The 18116-nt window shown below is 51.9% G+C and overlaps 4 protein-coding genes across 4 annotated transcripts; all 4 read left to right on the forward strand.

Moving 5' to 3' along the window:
• Positions 1–1699: 1699 nt before the first annotated feature.
• On the forward strand, positions 1700–6527 carry STEHIDRAFT_123111 (Pkinase-domain-containing protein). Its single transcript, XM_007306386.1, has 7 exons — positions 1700–2364; positions 3188–3445; positions 3536–3698; positions 3954–4953; positions 5050–5332; positions 5411–5845; positions 5913–6527. The coding sequence occupies exons 1-7, from the start codon at positions 1879–1881 to the stop codon at positions 5988–5990; spliced, it is 2703 nt and encodes a 900-aa protein (XP_007306448.1). The 5' UTR covers positions 1700–1878; the 3' UTR covers positions 5991–6527.
• Positions 6528–10219: 3692 nt separating this feature from the next.
• On the forward strand, positions 10220–12532 carry STEHIDRAFT_158980 (CyP450 monooxygenase; the record flags this gene model as incomplete). The annotated part of the gene is made up of 14 exons (XM_007306387.1): positions 10220–10319; positions 10380–10488; positions 10549–10575; positions 10638–10737; positions 10801–10889; positions 10944–11092; positions 11156–11190; positions 11270–11350; positions 11481–11595; positions 11689–11702; positions 11776–11945; positions 12014–12036; positions 12112–12193; positions 12271–12532. 14 exons carry the CDS (start codon positions 10220–10222, stop codon positions 12530–12532), a joined length of 1356 nt encoding a protein of 451 aa, XP_007306449.1.
• A 711-nt stretch (positions 12533–13243) lies between these two features.
• On the forward strand, positions 13244–14881 carry STEHIDRAFT_170028 (uncharacterized protein; the record flags this gene model as incomplete). Its single annotated transcript, XM_007306388.1, has 2 exons — positions 13244–14131; positions 14333–14881. 2 exons carry the CDS (start codon positions 13244–13246, stop codon positions 14603–14605), a joined length of 1161 nt encoding a protein of 386 aa, XP_007306450.1. The 3' UTR covers positions 14606–14881.
• Positions 14882–15553: 672 nt separating this feature from the next.
• On the forward strand, positions 15554–16526 carry STEHIDRAFT_61671 (uncharacterized protein; the record flags this gene model as incomplete). Its single annotated transcript, XM_007306264.1, has 4 exons — positions 15554–15656; positions 15812–16001; positions 16087–16199; positions 16309–16526. 4 exons carry the CDS (start codon positions 15554–15556, stop codon positions 16524–16526), a joined length of 624 nt encoding a protein of 207 aa, XP_007306326.1.
• Between the last annotated feature and the right edge of the window lie 1590 nt (positions 16527–18116).

Below are 18116 nucleotides of genomic sequence, written 5' to 3' on the forward strand. Positions count from 1 at the left end.
TGCGCAAGAGAAGGTAAAGGGGGACACTATATCGGAGATCAAACTTGTACTAGTACGATACAAGAGACTTTCCAAAACATACTAGTACATGGGCAAACTGAAGATTGAGAGGCGGCGAACCCTACTCTAGACCACTATAAGTATGTGTGAGTCTAAACTGAAGGATATTCATGAACGCAAAAGGTAGAAACTCACCGATGAAGAAGCGTCATGAGCTGACTACCTACTAGTAGAGGTCATGAATGATAATTGCGAGCGAGATACATGGTTCTCGAAGATGGTTGGGGCTTGCCTTGAAGTTGGGAAAGCCGGGATAAAAGATGGGGAGAAGGAGGGGGAAGTAGCCATATAAACGTAGAAGTGAAATTAGGGGCTACTTACCAAGCACGGGGCATAGGACGGGCCAGAGGATGCAGTGTTGGTGGAGACTACCAGACATTAGCAAGCTTTGGGGACAGCCGCGAAGCGTATGAACTACACTCAGCGCTATCAGCAAAGAGCAAGAGTCGAATACGAGAGAGAACGCACCATAGTCTAAGTTTCAGCCAGGATGTCAAGTTGGACATCCCTAGCGTTGAAGATGTCGATATTCACGTCTCCGTTCTACATTCCTTCCGTAACTTCACGCAGGCTTCCTGCGGGTTACTTTATCGAACGCTAGGGTACCGAACTTCATGTGGGCGGCCATACGAGGTCATTGGGCAGCTGCAGTTCAAAACGGAGGTGGTCCTGCGTCCACGAGTATCGGAGCCTTTGCCAAATCCTCCAACTGACTCATAGATACTTTTCGTCCAGGACCATCGAGAGATTCCTAGATAAATAGATATCTCATTTGGAACGGGGCTACACGTACTCGATTTTCCGATCGTACATACTTACGCCACACACCGTAACCTATCGAGGGCCACATTCTCTCGAGGTGGTCGACGATCGCCATATCATCGATCGAATAATCTCAGCGAGAAGGCGTGCACAACGTACTATCTTAACACCTCAATTTACATGCATACAGTCCAAGTCCTGCCCACTCCCAGGGCTCGATGTGTAATCACACGCCTAACCTTCGTGAGGCTCATGATTCAGAGACCACCGCGCACAACACATCTGTGAGCAAGTAAAACCCGCGACGGAGGAAAGAGGACTCCACATAGTAGTAATACCTCGAAAGAAGGATGGCATTAAGCTTTTGAGTCCAGGCTCGAACGGAAGAAGAGGGGGCCTTGAGCGGACGAAAGGTATGTTTAGGAAGGTAATATGTTTAGAGGACAAACGCCACAAAGCGATCGAATGGTGATAGTCGGTCGGAACTGAGGCTGTAAGTATTGTGGTCGCCGAGCTGGCCGATGGGTGGTGATGGCAAGGCACTGTACCACGAACTGGGGATAGCCAGTCACCACCGAGGATTGTATGTACCTTGAATGACCTCCGGCCGCGATGGACGAGACATGAAGGAAAGTGTTGGAGGAGATGTGGATGAAGATGTGAACGGCATGACGACCGGCTGTGGGTGATGGCGATGGCGTCCTTCGAGCTGGACAAAAAAGAAAAGGAAGGTAGATATATGTGAGTGTCGAGGCTGAGCGGACCGAATGGATGTGATGGGAAAGCTGGCCCAGAGAAGGAACGTCGACGGTTGCATCCGAGGCATTGACAGCCGCCGTCCCCTTCGTCTCTCTCGTCTACCCCGACGCCTTCCATCTCACACTCACCGTTCGCGCCCTCACCATTCATAAACTAGGGCTTTTTTGACGACGTTGACGACGACGACGGAGCACGCAAGCAGGCGACGACCAGTAGAGACTCGACTCGCATCGGCCAACGACCAATCCGCTCGCGGAAAAGCGAAAAGCATTTAGCGACGGTCGGCAGATCATATTCATGGCGTACAACCAAGTTACAGCCTCCTCGCTCACGCCCTCCCGGCCCGCACCCCAAGCACCCACACGGCAGCCCTCCTCAGCGTCCTCCTACAACTCCCCCTCCCGCTCCAACACCGCGTCCTCTTTCGCTTCTACTACAGCCTACGCGCCCTCCATCGCCTCCACCACCACCCTTAACAACAACAACAACAATCAGTCCCCCGTCGTCATGCCCGCTTCGAACACGTCCTATGCGACGTCGTATTCGGGCATAGGCGGCTCTCCCGCCGTCGGCGGTTTTCCAGGCCATATGCAGAGGAATTCGGAGCTCGGGGGAGGCGGGAGAGCAGGCGGGGGAGACGGCATGGGGGGACAGGGATTGTCGGGGGCGGGGATTGTGAGGAGTGGGACGGTGGGGTTTAAGGAGGATGCGTTCGCGAATTGGCTTTGGAGGGAGAAGTATCTGATATTGAGGGAGCAGACGCTCGCGGTGCATAAGAATGAGGTTCGTCGATTTCTTTGTCGCTTTTTCTTCTCATCGTGGGGGATCGCTATCAATCGCGAGCTGTGAGATCGCGAGCGTGTATGTTCGCTGTGATATTGAACGAGGTGTATCTCTCATTTGTGCACCTATTCGCTGGCAACGTCGCTCTTTTGTCGGGATTGCCGTTCGTCCCATCGGCGGACGTGAGCTGTCATCCCAGCCAGCCAGCTCAACATCACATCACACACCCAGCCACCCACCCAGTCAGTCAAACATTACACACACTCACAGCGGCCATCACACATCACACGGCCGTGGCGGGGGTTACTTATCCCCTTGTATTATAAGTTCACCCCGTTTCGTCCTCGTCCCTTATTACGCGTCGCGTCGTGTTCCTTGTTCCTGCCCTTATTCGAGTCCTCGAGTTCATCTCGGGTGAGTGGGTGAGGGAGTGTGTCGAGACCGTTTGTATGATCCGTTGGAGTTCATCTCGGATGTGTCGAGGTGTCGAGTTCATTTGTTTTACTCGAGTTTGTTTCGGAATGGGTGGATGAGTGAGCTGAGCATCTCAGTGTCGTGCCGGCGAGTGACAGGGGGTGTGTGTGTACGTCACGACACGATGGGTGGATTCACTATGTTGTTCACTACGTGAACGATGATCGCGAGAGGGTGTTGGAGGTGTTTCCTTCTGTTTTCTGTTTTCATTTTCAGAGCGACTTTGCTCCGTAGTTCTCGCTTCAACTTGATAGGAGCAGCTCAGACAGCCCGCCCTTCATCCCTTTCTCCCTCCAATCAAACCTCACTAACCTCTCTCTCCCCCCTCCCCCCTCCTCGCACCCCACAGGCCTCCTCCGCCCAAACCACCATCCAACTCTCCGACATCTCCAACATCGAACGGACCGACCTCAAACCGTACTGTCTCCTCCTCGAGACCTCCTCTCCCAACCGGCGTTTCTATTTCGCTCTCAAAGGGGACGAGGAGCTGTACGGATGGCAGGACGATATTTACTCGAGGAGTCCGTTGAGTGGGAGTTTGAGTGCGCCGACGAATTTCGTGCATAAGGTCCATGTGGGGTTTGATCCGGTTAGTGGGGCTTTTACGGTGAGTGTTCCTTTCTTTCCCCCTCGCGGCGTATTTTGGAGGGGTGAAACTAATCCTGCTCGAATGTGCGAACGAACCACGTCTCTACAGGGTATGCCAGAACAATGGAGCAAACTGCTCACGAAATCGGCCATCACGCGCGAGGACTATCAGCGCGATCCGCAGGCGGTGCTCGATGTGCTCGAGTTTTATACGGACCATCAGAAAAGGGAGATGGAGGAGATGGGACTTTCGCCGGCGACGAGGATGGGGGGTGAGTGTCTTTTCTTTCCTTCCGCTTTTTTGTCCTTCCGCACCCAAGCATCGATCCCTACACCCTTTTTCGATCAAGTCCCTTACCCCTTCCTTCCTCCATCCATCCGTCCATTCCCTCCCTCCTCCCTTTACTCTATCCCTCCCTCCCTTTACTCACCCCCTCCCCTCTCTCCGCATCTCCTTCCCTCTTTCCCGTTCCTTTCTCCATCCATCCATCCACCCGCCCTATGATGCTCACTCACACCCCAACCAGCCACAGGCGCACCCGCCCGCTTCAACGCAGGCACCGGCCTCGCCGGAACCGGCACCTCCTCCAAACTACCCCCCCTCCCCGAAACCCCAGACGCGCCCTCCCGCCCCTCCATCTCCCGCGCCGATACATCCACGCCAGGCACGCCCGCCGCGCTCGCCCGTGCGGCGGATTATGTGAATGAGGCGTCCGTTGGTGGAGGCATCGGCGTTGGCGGAGGTGGTGGGGAAAGGGGTGGAGGAGGAGGGGGAGAAGGAGGAGGAAGAGGTGGGGGAATAGGGGCGTTACAGCCTTCGAGGCCTGCGCCGCCTAGACCGCTGTTGACTGCGAATCGGCCGGCTCCGTCTGCGCCTGGGAGTGGAAGTGGGAAAGAACAGGCGACGGCTTCGAGTGCGGATTTGAGGGCGAGGGCGAAGCAGCAGCAGGGTCAGGGTGGCGGAGGGGCGAGTTTGGATATGGATAGGGAGAGGGAGAGGAAGCCGGGACAAGGGCAGGGGCAGGGACCGGTGCCGGAGAGGAAGGAGAGTTTGTCGCCTGCTGGGGGACAGGGGCAGGGGCAGGGACAGAGAGATAGGGAACGCGAAAGGGAGAGGGAGAGGGAGCAGAGGGTTGTGGATCGGGAGCAGAGAGAGAGGGAGCGGGAGAGGAGGGAGAGGGATAGGGATGAACGGGAGAGGGAGAGGGCGGAACGAACGGAGAAGGAGCAGAGGACGCCGGCGAAGCCTTCCGGTGCTGCTGGTGCGGAGAAGACGCCTGCGACGGTGGTGAAGCCTCTGCAGCCGACGAAGAAGCCTGCGGATAAGCTGGTGATTGGGGGTGGGAAGGAGGATGGAGATGGGAGCGTGGCGGCGGCGGCGGCGGCGCTGGAGAAGCCGAAGGCGAAGGAGGTGGAGAAGAGGATTAGTACGATGACGGAGGTGCAGATTATGGAGAAGTTGAGGAGCGTGGTTAGTCCTGATGATCCAAAGTTGATCTATAGCAAGATTAAGAAGATCGGGCAGGGGTGAGTCCTTCCCTCCCTTCATCATTCTCTTTTCCGGTTCGTTTCGTTTCGTTTGGAAGCAGTTGGCTGACAAGGTGTGGTGTGGCGTCGTCATAGTGCCTCCGGCCACGTCTACGTCGCCAAAACGCTCGCGACGGGGAAGAAAGTGGCGATCAAAGAGATGGACCTGATGAACCAGCCGCGGAAAGAGCTGATCGTGAACGAGATCCTCGTCATGAAGGAGTCGCAGCACCCGAACATCGTCAACTTCCTCAACTCGTACCTCGTCAAGAACAACGAGCTCTGGGTCGTGATGGAGTACATGGAGGGCGGCGCGCTGACGGATATTATTGAGAATAATACGTTGGAGGAGGATCAGATCTCTTGTATTTCGAATGAGGTATGTGTTTGATGGCTTGTGTGGTTGGTGGGTTGGATTGGATGTGGTGCTGATTGGTTGTTCGGCGTATGTGTGCAGACGTGCAAGGGCTTGGGCCATCTCCATAGCCAGCATATCATCCATCGAGATATCAAATCCGACAACGTCCTGCTCGACGCCCAAGGCCGCGTCAAAATCACCGACTTCGGCTTCTGCGCGAAACTGACGGACCAAAAGTCGAAGCGCGCAACCATGGTGGGCACGCCGTACTGGATGGCGCCCGAGGTCGTGAAGCAGAAGGAGTACGGCGCGAAGGTCGACATCTGGTCGCTCGGGATCATGGCGATCGAGATGATCGAGCAGGAGCCGCCGTACCTCGACGAGGAGCCCCTGAAAGCGTTGTATTTGATCGCGACGAATGGGACGCCGACACTCAAGAAGCCGGAGGCGCTGTCGAGGGAGCTGAAGAGCTTTTTGAGCGTGTGTTTGTGTGTGGATGTGAAGAGTCGGGCGACGGCGAATGAGCTGCTTGAGGTGTGTTGGTTTTACTGCGTACTGAGTGGCGGTGAGCGTGTGCTGATGGTTCTGACTTTTTTTTTAGCATGAGTTTTTGAAGAAGACGTGCCAGTTGTCAGGACTCGCTCCTCTGTTGAGGTTCAGGACGAAGCAAGCATCATGAACGCTCAACGTCGTGCTTGATGTCTGTAACTGGCCCCGGATGCCTGCTCTCAGTTCTCTTTCTCTTCTTCTTCTCCGTCTTTTGTCTCATCCTGTAGCCCAACCTAGCTGGCATATATCCCCTCGATTTTTCACGCCGGCGCTATAACATACCGTTAGCAAATCGCCCTCGTCTCCTTTCTCTCGTCTCGTCTCGTCTCTTTCCCTATCTACCGGTACTTTCCTCTTTTATCACTCTTTTTCGTTCCCTTTGTCTTTTGTTATTCCCCTTCCTACCCGGATATTTTGCTTTCCCCCTTTCTATCCCTCCTAGTCTCTTTCTCTTTCCTCGACTTACGACCTTTTGTGCCTGTTAAACTTCTCTTCCCTGTGTTTCTTCCCTGTTTCTGTTCCAATCGATCGATGATTTCCTCTTCTCTGTCTGTCTTAAGTACCCCTTCCACCTTGTCCCCTCTGTGTCTACTGTCCATCCATCGTCCATCGGGTCTTAGCCGTTCCATGATCTAGGTATGAACTCGCCATGCGCCCCACCCCACCCCATCTCCTCCATCCTCCTCCATCCAATTCAATTCACGTCTCAACGTTCAACGTCCAACGTCTATAAGCTACTCATGTCTACCGCTCCGTGTATAGGGAGTCCGGATCTGTGTCAGCGTCGGTGGATATCTTCCTGTCGCTCGTCCTTCTCGTGTCGTCTCAGTGCCGATACATACTCCAGACTCTTTTTACTCCAGGCTCTTTTACTACAGGCTCCGTACCCCAGAAGAAATCGTGGCGAACTTGAATTATTAGTAGATTCTCTTTCTCTTTCTCTCATTGAGCTCTGATGCGTGATGCGTTGCCCGGGTCCCAGTCTGACGTTGATGCTCGATAAGCGAATGCGCTGTCGAGACCGACTTTTTGTCGTTCAGGTGCGTTAGCGTCCGCGTTGGCGCCAGTGGCTTGCATTCCTCGATGTGGCCCGTGCGGTGGCGGCAAATCGGGAATCGGGAGTTTTTTTCCGGGGACACGGCTCGGTGCAACCGTTCACTGGCGTGACGACGTCAAATTCGGACGTTTCTTCAACACTGACCGCCACCGACGACCAGCTGAGCTTGCGCGAAACTTGTACGGACGAAATGATACGGAACGAAACGTTTCGAGTATACGCTAGTCTATGGAACAGGTCGGTGCTCTATGTCCTTTGAGCCATCTCGCCCGATCTGCTTTATTGTCTTGGTTAGCCGATGACTTGTTACAGAGGACCTTGGACTCGGACGTCAGCTAGGACCTTTACATTATGCTGTAAGCATAGTTTCAAACTTGCTTATTGCTTTTTTGCTCCACTTGATTGATTTTAGATCATCTATCAGTAATAATATGCAGGTCCGTACAGCCAAATGCTGCATACATACGGCAGAATTCGCTCCACACTTCCGAATTGACCACACCGTGCTGGCCGGCGAGGTAGTATTTTCTCATATGCCGTTGGCGTTGAATGATACTAACGTCGACGATCCAGCTGGATGACTACTGCTCCCATTGGTCCTGAACCGCGATATCTCATGTTATGGCATTTTTGGGGTCCGTCAAGCGCTGTTCGTCGATGCTCAAAGTCGCAATTCGGGAATAGGACATATTTGTAGCGCTGCTCACTACAAATATGATGCGCAGTACAAATCAGTACGCAAGATATATGTTTGAAGAACCTTTCAAAGCGTCAAAAGCGGCCTCCGTACGTTCTAAAACACGTATGCTCATATCTTCGTCCGCATTTCTTCGCGTTGCTGATTAGAATTGCTCAGGAGTCGTCTACGGCAAGCGGGATGGTGCAAGACTTCGAAAAAGTTTCGAGCAAAGAAATGTTGAAGATGGTTGCCGCAACGCCGTACGTTCTTCGAAATCGTGTTCTGCCCCTGTCGAAGAACGTACGGCGTTGCGGCAACCATCTTCAACATCTCCTTTTCACCATGCGACACCGTCATCATGCGCTCATCTCCCACTCGAGTCTTCTCCCGGTCAGTTTTCCAAATTCTCAGGGTTGTTTAAATTTCGTTCCGTAAAAGAATCCGACCTGCACAGTCTGAACTTAAGGCTTATGCGCTATAAGGTCTTGTGGTTTCGTGCATGCGGCGCTCAGGGGGATAGTATGCTGCTTCGCATTAGGTTACGTGAAGAGTGGCGGGATCTCAGTGGGACTTCCTTAGCGAACTAGCAGCCCCGATGCAACGAGCCCGGGGCGACCAACCCCGATGCAACCAGCTTCGGTACAACCAGCCCCGATGCAACTGTATTCAAAATCTTGCGGGCGCTTGCATTCTCTACACACCGATCGGTGTACATATCCGCTCTGTGTAGAGATCCTGTTACGTATGTATAAAACCGGATCGAGATATCCTTGCTCCTGTGGCTTTGAATCTACTATGTGCCGGCGCCACTGGGGGCGAAGACGATGCCAGATCACATCAAGGACCCAGTAAGGCTAACTAGTCTCGATAGAATATTCTGTTTGCGATGGTCGCCGCTAGACTGGCAGACCAGTGTCTTGTCGTGACGCATTGCGTACGGCATCGAAGTCACGAACCTTCTCAAGTACAACACGACCCATTTGCCCTGAGTTTGTGTGGCCAGCATGCGCCCTCCGATCTAACCGTAGTGATTAGCGCCTCGAGGTATCTTGAAGCATTTTTCTACATATCTCACCGATAGTCCCGTCACTGCCGTCCTCGTGGGTGATGGGTAAGGCCCAACGTGGAGTGGCGGCGGGAACTGAAACCGACTATGACTTGCCAGAAGTTGTATTTGGCTCAGCTGATGAAAGGGTCACGATTGATCATGCCATATTTACATACCACTAATTCAGGATATTCTAGAGGGAGGACTCGAACACAGTCTGTCTGTGAGCACTTGGTGTCACTGGAGGGTAAGTGCCACATTGGGCCACATTATTTGCAGTAAGAACCTTCCGGAATATACCGAACGAAAGCGAACCGCGAGTCGCGACCACGTCTTTCTTCCAATATCTACTGGCGACCGGTACTCCTAAAGATTCCTCTATAACGCGATCTGCGGATGGAATTAGGTGACTAAACTCAACATAGTGGTACGTTTCGTATTGTGTAAATTCGAATACAAGGTGCGTAAGAAATCCACCTTCGAAAAACCCACAGTCACGGTCTTCGCCTACTGAAGTTCTCTTGTAGTAGTGGCGTTCAGATCGTCTTCGTCCATTTCATTCAGGCCACATGTACTTGGTACCCATCCTTATAGGAGACGGTAAGGTCCTTTTGAGCTGATCAAAGCTCTGCGACCCATCACTCGCAAGTTGTTAATGTCCGGATCGAAGCACGCTATCCTTCATCCGACTGATTATCTTTCTTTGGCAAGCTTGAAACTCCTCATGTTGGTATGTATATCTTCTCCTTGGGGCGGAGTGCATTCCTGAACGGGATCGGAAAATTAGGCGCCGTGAAGAATCGCGATACTGAACGATACGGTTGACCATCATGAGTCAGGACGGAGACGTTGCCCACATACGAGCGATGGCGGCATTGACTTAGCGCGGGCTTGAGGTCTGTCCAGTCTGCCGCGATTAAGATCCACCATACATGCCTACTGCATGCCTGTGGCTCAACCACTCACTACGAATGCCTTTGCCCGCATCCTGAGGATCAATCTGTTTCTGCTAGAATTCTCCCCTGTGTCAGAACGTCTTACCAGCTCTTCTAGTCCTATCTTGTTTTCGACAGTCGTGTTCTAGGAAAACCGATAGACAATTCGTATCCGACATGGTGCTGATGCTGCGTAGTTTCGTACCTGGTAATTTCAAACCCATACATGTTTGAGTTGGGAGTGAGGAGTGTCATCGAATCTCCTTCAGGCTAACTTCCTTTCGGTTATTCATCTTTACGTGAGCTCTAGCCACTTCCATCCAGCGGTTCTCATTATGGTAAGCTTTATGTCGGAGCTCATCGAGGATCTCTTGCTAGGTGTGAGGGTCTTGGCCAAATATACCTGTGGGTAATCGTAAACCTACTTTACACCCCGACAAGCCCTGAGAATATGATAATTCTTGCGCCACTCGGTCCTCAGGTATAAAGCACATCACTCCCAGCTCGTACATTCGTTAACGTCCCCCTCGCGAGCATGCTGTCTGGTACGGGTACCAATCTTTGGGCATTTGCCCTCGCGCTAGTCGCCTTCATGGTCCTTTACATATGGCGAACCTCTAGGCGTACCTCATCACTCCCGATGCCTCCAGGTCCTCCTCGTCTTCCTTTCATTGGAAGTCTTTTACACATGCCCAAAAGCCATCCATGGAAGACATACACCCGTTGGGCAAAGGAGCATGGTGAGTCCTTCTTCAAGCTCACTATGCAGCAGGGTTTATCGCTCTTTTGGGCTGTCTCAGGAAAGGATATCACGCATATCGATGTGCTAGGAAGCCACATTCTAGTAATAAACACCGCTAAAGCCGCGTTTGAACTATTCGAGAGAAGAGGCCTGTTGTATGCAGACAAGTGAGCCATGCTCCTTATTTTTATGCTGTGCAGCCGAATTCTCACACGTCTATATCACAGACCGCCCTTGTACTTCTTGAACAAAGTGTAAGCGCACAATCATCCTCAAACTGGTCATGCGATTTACATGCATTTGACACGCTGCTCAGTATTGGATTCGATTGGGTGATGGGATTTCAGGGATACAGCCCGCGTTGGCGAGAGTTCCGGAAATACTTTCATCAGTCCTTCAATCAGACTGCAGCCCAGGTGCGTGCTCACACAATAACACCCCGCGGAATTCTCATGACCGATGCTTTGATGCTGGTCCAGAGCTTCCGCCCGTTATTGCTCGGCGCCACTCACGAGCTTCTGAGAAGACTCTTGGACGAGCCCGATGACTTCCTAGATCATCTTCGACAGTGGGTACTTCTTTTGTCTTTGCCTCAGTGTGAATTTCCTAACCTTTACTTCAGAACGGCAGGAAGAGTCATCCTTTTGATCGCCTATGGCATCGATGCCAAATCAAAAGACGATCCACACATCCAAACAGCCGAACGAGGCCTGCAGGCAGTTGCATTTGGAGCACACATTCGCGGCCAGCTTTTCGATTTCTTCCCTCTGTGTAAGTACATAACACTTGGCCCGCACACATCCACTGCAGAGTGCTCATTTCATCTTCCGTTAGTATTGCGACTGCCGTCATGGTTCCCCGGTGCAACAGTACGTATCATCGATGTTTTTCCAATTGCTACTCAGTTCGGCGTTGATATCCGTTATCTGATGCATTTCCTTGCGCTAGTACAAGGCTGAAGCAAAGCCGTGGAAGAAGTACGCAGAGGCGATGATCGAAGACCCATATCGAGCCTCGAAAGCCGCGTTTGTACGTCCTATCTCGTGCATCATGTCTCTAGCCCGCCCGCGCTGAGCTCCACTTCATTATACTATCCTCACTCTCTTCTCCGTCTAACTCTCCTGCTTGGTTTCGTATGATCTGAATTGGGTTTGGGTAGACAAATGGTACGGCACCACCGAACGTAACGGCTTCTCTTTTGAGCCAGCTCGATAGCAAGCCTTCTCCGATCACGGAGGATATGGTGAAGCTTGTCCCTGCGAATATGTACCTTGGTAAGTCAACGTTTGCTCTTCTTCCGCGAGCCACCCGTGTCGTCACTGCCCGGTAACCTCTCCGCTGATGTTTTCTCGCTGATCCTAACGTAGCCGGCACGGATACGGTGAGATTTCTGTCACCGTACCTTTGGATCGTCTGTAAAAGCTAACAAGATGATCTGTTCCGTTTGTCTCTAGTCTGTGTCTGCCCTCGGAACATTCTTGTTGGCGATGACGCTCTATCCTCAGGCACAACGGAGAGCTCAAGCAGAGATAGACGCAGTCATTGGGGAGGGCGGGCGTCTTCCAGATTTCTCCGACGAGGCCTCCCTTCCCTATGTGGGTGCGGTCGTGAAAGAAGTCCTGAGGTATGTGACGATCATTCTGACATTCGTCGGGTGTTTTGTGATGCTCAAGTCACGTTGTTTATTTGAAGGTGGAGGCCTGTTGGCCCGTTGGGTACGGTCACACCGACAATTTTTTTCGCTAGAATATGCCATAAGTGTTGACGATACCTTGGCAATCTTTCCATAGCACTTCCACACTGTCTGACTCAAGACGACACCTACGATGGGTACTTCTTGAAAGGTGGAAGCTGGGTGATTGGGAATACTTGGTACGTGATGACATACTATTTGTTAGACTCATCGACCCTACCTTACGCACATGCAACTGTTGTTCTTCTGAATCTAGGGCAATCTTCCATGATGAATCCATCTACCCAGATCCCGACACCTTTAGCCCTGAACGGTACTTCGACAATCCAGCCCTACCATACCCGAACGAAGCGTTCGGCTACGGGCGGCGCTGGTGTGCCGGCAAGTGGATGGCTATAGACAACTTGTGGATCACGGTAGTTTCAGTGTTGGCGACTATGAACGTTGAAAAGGCGAGGGATGAATTTGGGAGGGAGATTGTGCCGAAGGATGAGTACACGACAGGTTTTGTCGTGTAAGTCTTGCTTTTGTCCCAAGTCTTACACATACTCATGCCTCTCTTATGGGGTTGACTTTCCGTAGGTATCCGATGCCATTCAAATGTCAGGTAAAACCGAGATCAGAGGCCACAGAAACATTGATTCGGTCCACTTCGATCCTCACTGCCTAGACGACTTACGATGACGGTGATGTATACGCCTTGTTATGAGAGAGGATAATCGCTGTTGTAAATCTGTACTGTGAGGGTGATGCCTTTCACGTTTATGACGCTTTCTCTTTGGCTTTGTTTCTGCTTTTGTTGTGATTTAACCCATTCCTCTGCGACTGCTGTACTCAAATTAATGTAACAATCCCTGCACGACGTTTTGACCACGTGTGGCGGTGATTGCTAGTAGACGCGCTCGGCGTTGTAAGGTCACCGTCAAGATGTTGACCCTTCTCCACTTTCGACCGGAGTTGCAATTAACGGTGTTCATTCATTACCGAGAACATCGGATTTTGTTCACCGTTCGGTACAGTGCTCTGGTGATATACCCGGCCAGCATGATAGAGCGCCACATTCTTGAAATCCGCGCCACCTCAATCCGAATTTCAGGTCTTTGCTGACTAATAACACATCTCTTGACTTTGTACCACGACCACAGGCACCAACTATACTGGTGGCCTCACTGAACGGATAACGTCTACCCTTCAACTCGAACAGGGCTTGATAGACCCCAAGATTTGTTATGCCACCGCCGTCAACTGACATAATAACCCTCTCTTCTCTTCTGCTCACCGCGCAAATCGGTCACACAACTTGGCATTCGACCACCACGAATCTTCGTCCAGATCCTCATGCACCGCCATTCACCACCAACCCGATCTCTGATCACGATAATCTCCCTCACAATCACTCGATATACGGACCCCCACAACCACTACTCCTAACGGTACATCTGCACTTGCATCCCTCGTCGTTAAGTCTAGCGGCAGCAACAGATGATCCTAGATTTTCGGTGCCTACGGAGGCGATGGCAGATGAGTTGCTCAGGTTGGGGCTGGATGCATGGCCCTTGCAGGGTTTTCTGCGGAATGTGGGTCAGAAGCGTGGGGAGGCATTCCTCACGAGCAGTGATCCGGAGATGCAAGAAGAGAGTGGTTCGGGGAGAACAGCCGGGGCAGGAAACGGTGACAGTGACAATATTCCAGGAAGGTACACGTCTGGAAAGGTGCTGGTGAGGAAAGCCTTGGAAATCATCATCAGGCGGAATAAATCCGCTTCTCAAGAAATCCGTGTCATTCTCGAGGCTCCGAAAGGACTCTTACGCGGAGGAGGCTCTCTTTTCTCCAATCCATCTGGTGGTGACTCGACGAGCAATGGCATGGGTTGGGAGATTTCCGTCTCGCCCGTCTCATCCGTCAACGTTGGTACAATTAACCTCGATCCTTGGGCTGGACAAATTCAGGAAGACATCTCCATCTGGTTCAAAGGTTACGAGATGAATATTCTGTTGGGATATACAGAGGAGCATATGAAGAGGCGACAGAGGGTCGTATTGGACGTTTGGTTTGTGGAGGAGACCGGAGTCATCGTTGAAGTGGACTATGGAGAGATTCTGGAAGCCACAGTCAAGGTTGGTACTTTATATTCGCTGTTACCGCTGTGTTGCAGATGTTATGGTAATCCATCGTTTCAATTATCCTTCCCATGTTCCACCTGTGCGTTTACGACGCCGCATCGTCCACCGGTACGTTGGTCCCAAACGCAACTGTCTCGGATCTGCGTGGCGTCCCGATTCCTGCCTGCTATATCTCGCTGGGGTCTCGCCCCTCAGGAACTCGAATCAACGAACTTTCATACTCTCGAACGGCTCGTTCAAGACGGGATTTCCATCGCTTGTACCTGTCTGCCGACCTGCGAGGCCATCCGTGAAGTCACCATGCGAGCAAGGGCTCCACATTCTTATGCGTTCGCCGACTCAATTGGTGTGCAAATGACGCGGCCAAGGAGCACATTTGTCAGGACACAGTCCCCGCCTCAGCAGCATCAGACGACGGGAGCGATTACCGGTGCTCAAACTCAGGTGGCGCCCATGGTCACTTCGTAGAGGATCAGATGTTTGAGGATGGCTTGGAAGTGCTTATAGATCAGGTGAAGGAGGTCATGAATGCAGAGATTCAATCTGGGTACAATGGGCGGTTCATCGGGAGTATGGGAGGTATCGTGAAGTAGTCAGGCATCACTGTGTCTTGCCCTTTTGTCTTCGTGCATGTGGTCAACCCGGACTTACACGCGCCGTTGTCTCATATGCTCTCTCCGTGAGTGTGGGTATTCTGACCGGGGGAGACCACAGACTACGAGCTGAATACGAGCTACTCAAGCTCCAACCTACCAACTCATACTATCTTCCTCCTTCTAAGTGCATCTATTGACGACCAAGTATGGGTGACTCGTTGTACACCTGGAAGATAGAAAACAAGATAAGTAATATGTTTTCGGTGTTTCTGCATTATTCTCGCGAGGTCTCGGTCTACGGCGGCCCGTCGAGGCAAAAGAAGGTCGGTCGACTACGATCCCTCGTCATTCTGTATACCTCGTGTTGACAGAGACGAGTGAAGTCATCATACTTCATACTTCGTACCCGCGTGCTCAGTCCGAGCACCGGTACACGGACATTGTCTAACTTGCTTCGATTGACGTCGTTGTCGTGACCCCGATACCTCTTTCAGCCTTCCTTGCTCATTACAAGCTGAAACGAGGATCAGAGGACAGCAGGAACATCACATTCACCGTTCGATGGACCGTTTCCATAGCTATTACCTGCGGAACCTACCAACTTTGACTCAGGAGAAAAAGGAGAGGGCGTGAATATAAAAGCTACATCTCCCGTCCTCGGCGTATTCTCTCCGTCCTCATCCCTTGTTTCTCTTTCTTCACTAGGTACACCTGACGAGCGACTATTGTGTGCGACTGATACCACACCATGAAGTCTCTCCGTTCTTCTACCCTTCTTGCTCTTCTGAGCGTGTTGAGCTTGGGGTATGTGGGCACGACGATGGGCGACGAGGACGTGATTCCGTCGACGAGCTTCGATAGTTATGATGACTTGGAGACGTATTGGAATTATTTATATCCGTGGGGATCGGACCACAATGGATGTCAGTCTTCATTCACGCTACCTCTCCCTCCCCTTGCGAGTCTTGGACGGGTCACACGTGCAACCATGCTCGCCGCCTCGCCCAAATCATTCCCGTATTGCCTACAGGCCTCCAGTGCGCGGTTAATTACTAACATGCTTCCGATGTTGTATTAGCCGCTCGTATGGTAGGCAACAGCACCGACCATGACCACATAGCTGTCTCCGACGGCGTGCTCACCCTCACCGCGACGCCTACATCCGGACAAGGCACTTCATCGGCCAGCCCGTTCCTTACCATTGACTATTTTTCTGGCACCATCTATGCCAAGGAGCAGGTGTTGGTGGACGGCACCGATGCGGTCGGGTGAGTCTCGTTCACAGTTCTAGTTTTCTTGGAGACGGCTGTAGTTACAGACAACTAAGCGCCATATGTTCACTTGCCCGTATAGGTACACCGTATCTGGAGAGTTCATCGCGCCTACAGCGGTAGGAACATGGCCTGCGTTCTGGTTGACGGCGGTGGTAGGCTGGCCACCTGAGAGTGATATCGGAGAGTGGAAAGGTCTGTTAATCTACTTATTCACCCCGCACCCCTCGCGCTTGTCTCCTCCTTGTAGTATTGAACAGAGCGTCCCATATGATATATGGCACTAACATTGGGTTTCGCACAGGAACGGACAACGTTTGGTTCAACACCTTTAACACCTCCAGCGAAGTCCATAGCACGACCCCTACCTGGCCCGATGATGGGGACTTCCACTCCGTTAGCGCAACTCTCAGAGTCATTGAGGGAAACACGGAGGATCTGTCGATTGAGTACTCTTTGGATGGTGTAGTCCAGGCGACGGACATAGCTGCTGGGTTCTACAATGCTGCGATGTATCTGTGAGTAATTTATCTCCCTCCATTCCCATTTCGAAGAACATCATTGTCCCATCCGCTTTGACGCTTGTCGAGCGATGTCGTTCCTGTTGTCTCGAAGGTTGTACTGACTATATGTTCAATTCCTGGTTTTGGGGTTGCAGGATCATCGATCTGCAGGTGCGTTGTTTTTGCTGAACCCCATCTATATCTATACATTCCCTCCCGATCCTTTTTCGTCCATCCATCTCACTGTACCAGGTGATCTGAATAAAGTTTACTGATTAATAATTCTTCTCCTCTTTCGATCTATGGCTTGATTTTCTCTACCTGCTTCCTTCGCCCCTCTCTCCATCGCCATCCGGGTCTGATTCTCCATTTGTCCTGTGACCTGATTCTGGGCGATACTCGGGATTGTTGCGGATAACCGAACGAACGCGCCCTCTTGGCGGTCGACATTTCCTCTTCCGACGTTCCTGTGTGGTATCTCATGGGTCGGGCATGCAGATGGAGGGTAGCTCGGGAACGCCTGGTCCGACCGGAACGACGACGTATCAGGCGAGAAACGTCGTTATGACCAAGTTGACATCGTAATGGTTGACGTTGGGATAACGGTTGCGGATGGTCTGCGTATACCCAGAGTGCGGCATCGGAAGGTGATGAGATATTGATTGTGGAGGGCGTTATCACTGGTACTGTTCTTAAAAACTTAGGCTCAGGGTTGAACGGGACATGTGGTCAAGCCTTTGACAGAAAAGAGCGGGTCGGGGTGTCGGTATGTGATCTTGTAATCACTCAGTTCTTCTCCTCTAATGCGATGTGAGGCTTGATGTTGTTCCGTTCATTGCTCGTAGCACGTAATACACTTCCGCCCAGAGCGTTACAATCGACCAGTGGGATGAGGACGAGCCTCGAACGTTCGCAGCTTTTCAGCGCTGTGGACTTCCACCCGACCATCTCCGAAGTGAGAACCACAAATATGTGCTGGCAGTCCCTATGCTCACCGACTTGGGGCTGATGTGTACACAAGGGAGATAGAGTAAGATCGATGAGCGGGTTAAGGCAAGGATAGGCAAGAAGTGATTTCGAATGCGAAGCCTTCGGAAGACCTGCTGTCGAGCCTCTCCTGTCAAGGGAAAATAATAAATATACGACTCGCACCGTGACGGGAGAAGGTTGTGGTATCAGGAGCTACAAAAGCGATTGCCACCGGATGAAGGGCGTCGAGTTATTCTGGTTCCCGTACATGGATCTCCGAGAATGGATGTTGGTTCTTGTGGGCGTAGGTTTGATGAATGAACGTTTGTCGCAAAGGTGCGGGCCACACTGGGGTGCCACACAGTCCGGAAGGATATCGGAGGGCAATTTGGGCCCGAATATCTGGCCATCCACTGCGATCTCGATTCTGGATCTTTCTTGATCTCTCCGGATATCCCCGCATGGCATTTGAAGAGGACGTCATAAGATTCATGCAAAATCATCACTCGCACCAAGTCTTGCCCCCTTCGCCTCCCGCATCCCAGCACCAACTCTTGTCCTCTACCACCACCATCACCGTCACCCTCGACAGTTCTCCATTTTCGCTTCTGCGACCTCTATTTTCTTGTTGTATTTCTCC

This window comes from Stereum hirsutum (assembly GCF_000264905.1).
Source record: "Stereum hirsutum FP-91666 SS1 unplaced genomic scaffold STEHIscaffold_11, whole genome shotgun sequence".
NCBI lineage: Eukaryota > Fungi > Basidiomycota > Agaricomycetes > Russulales > Stereaceae > Stereum > Stereum hirsutum.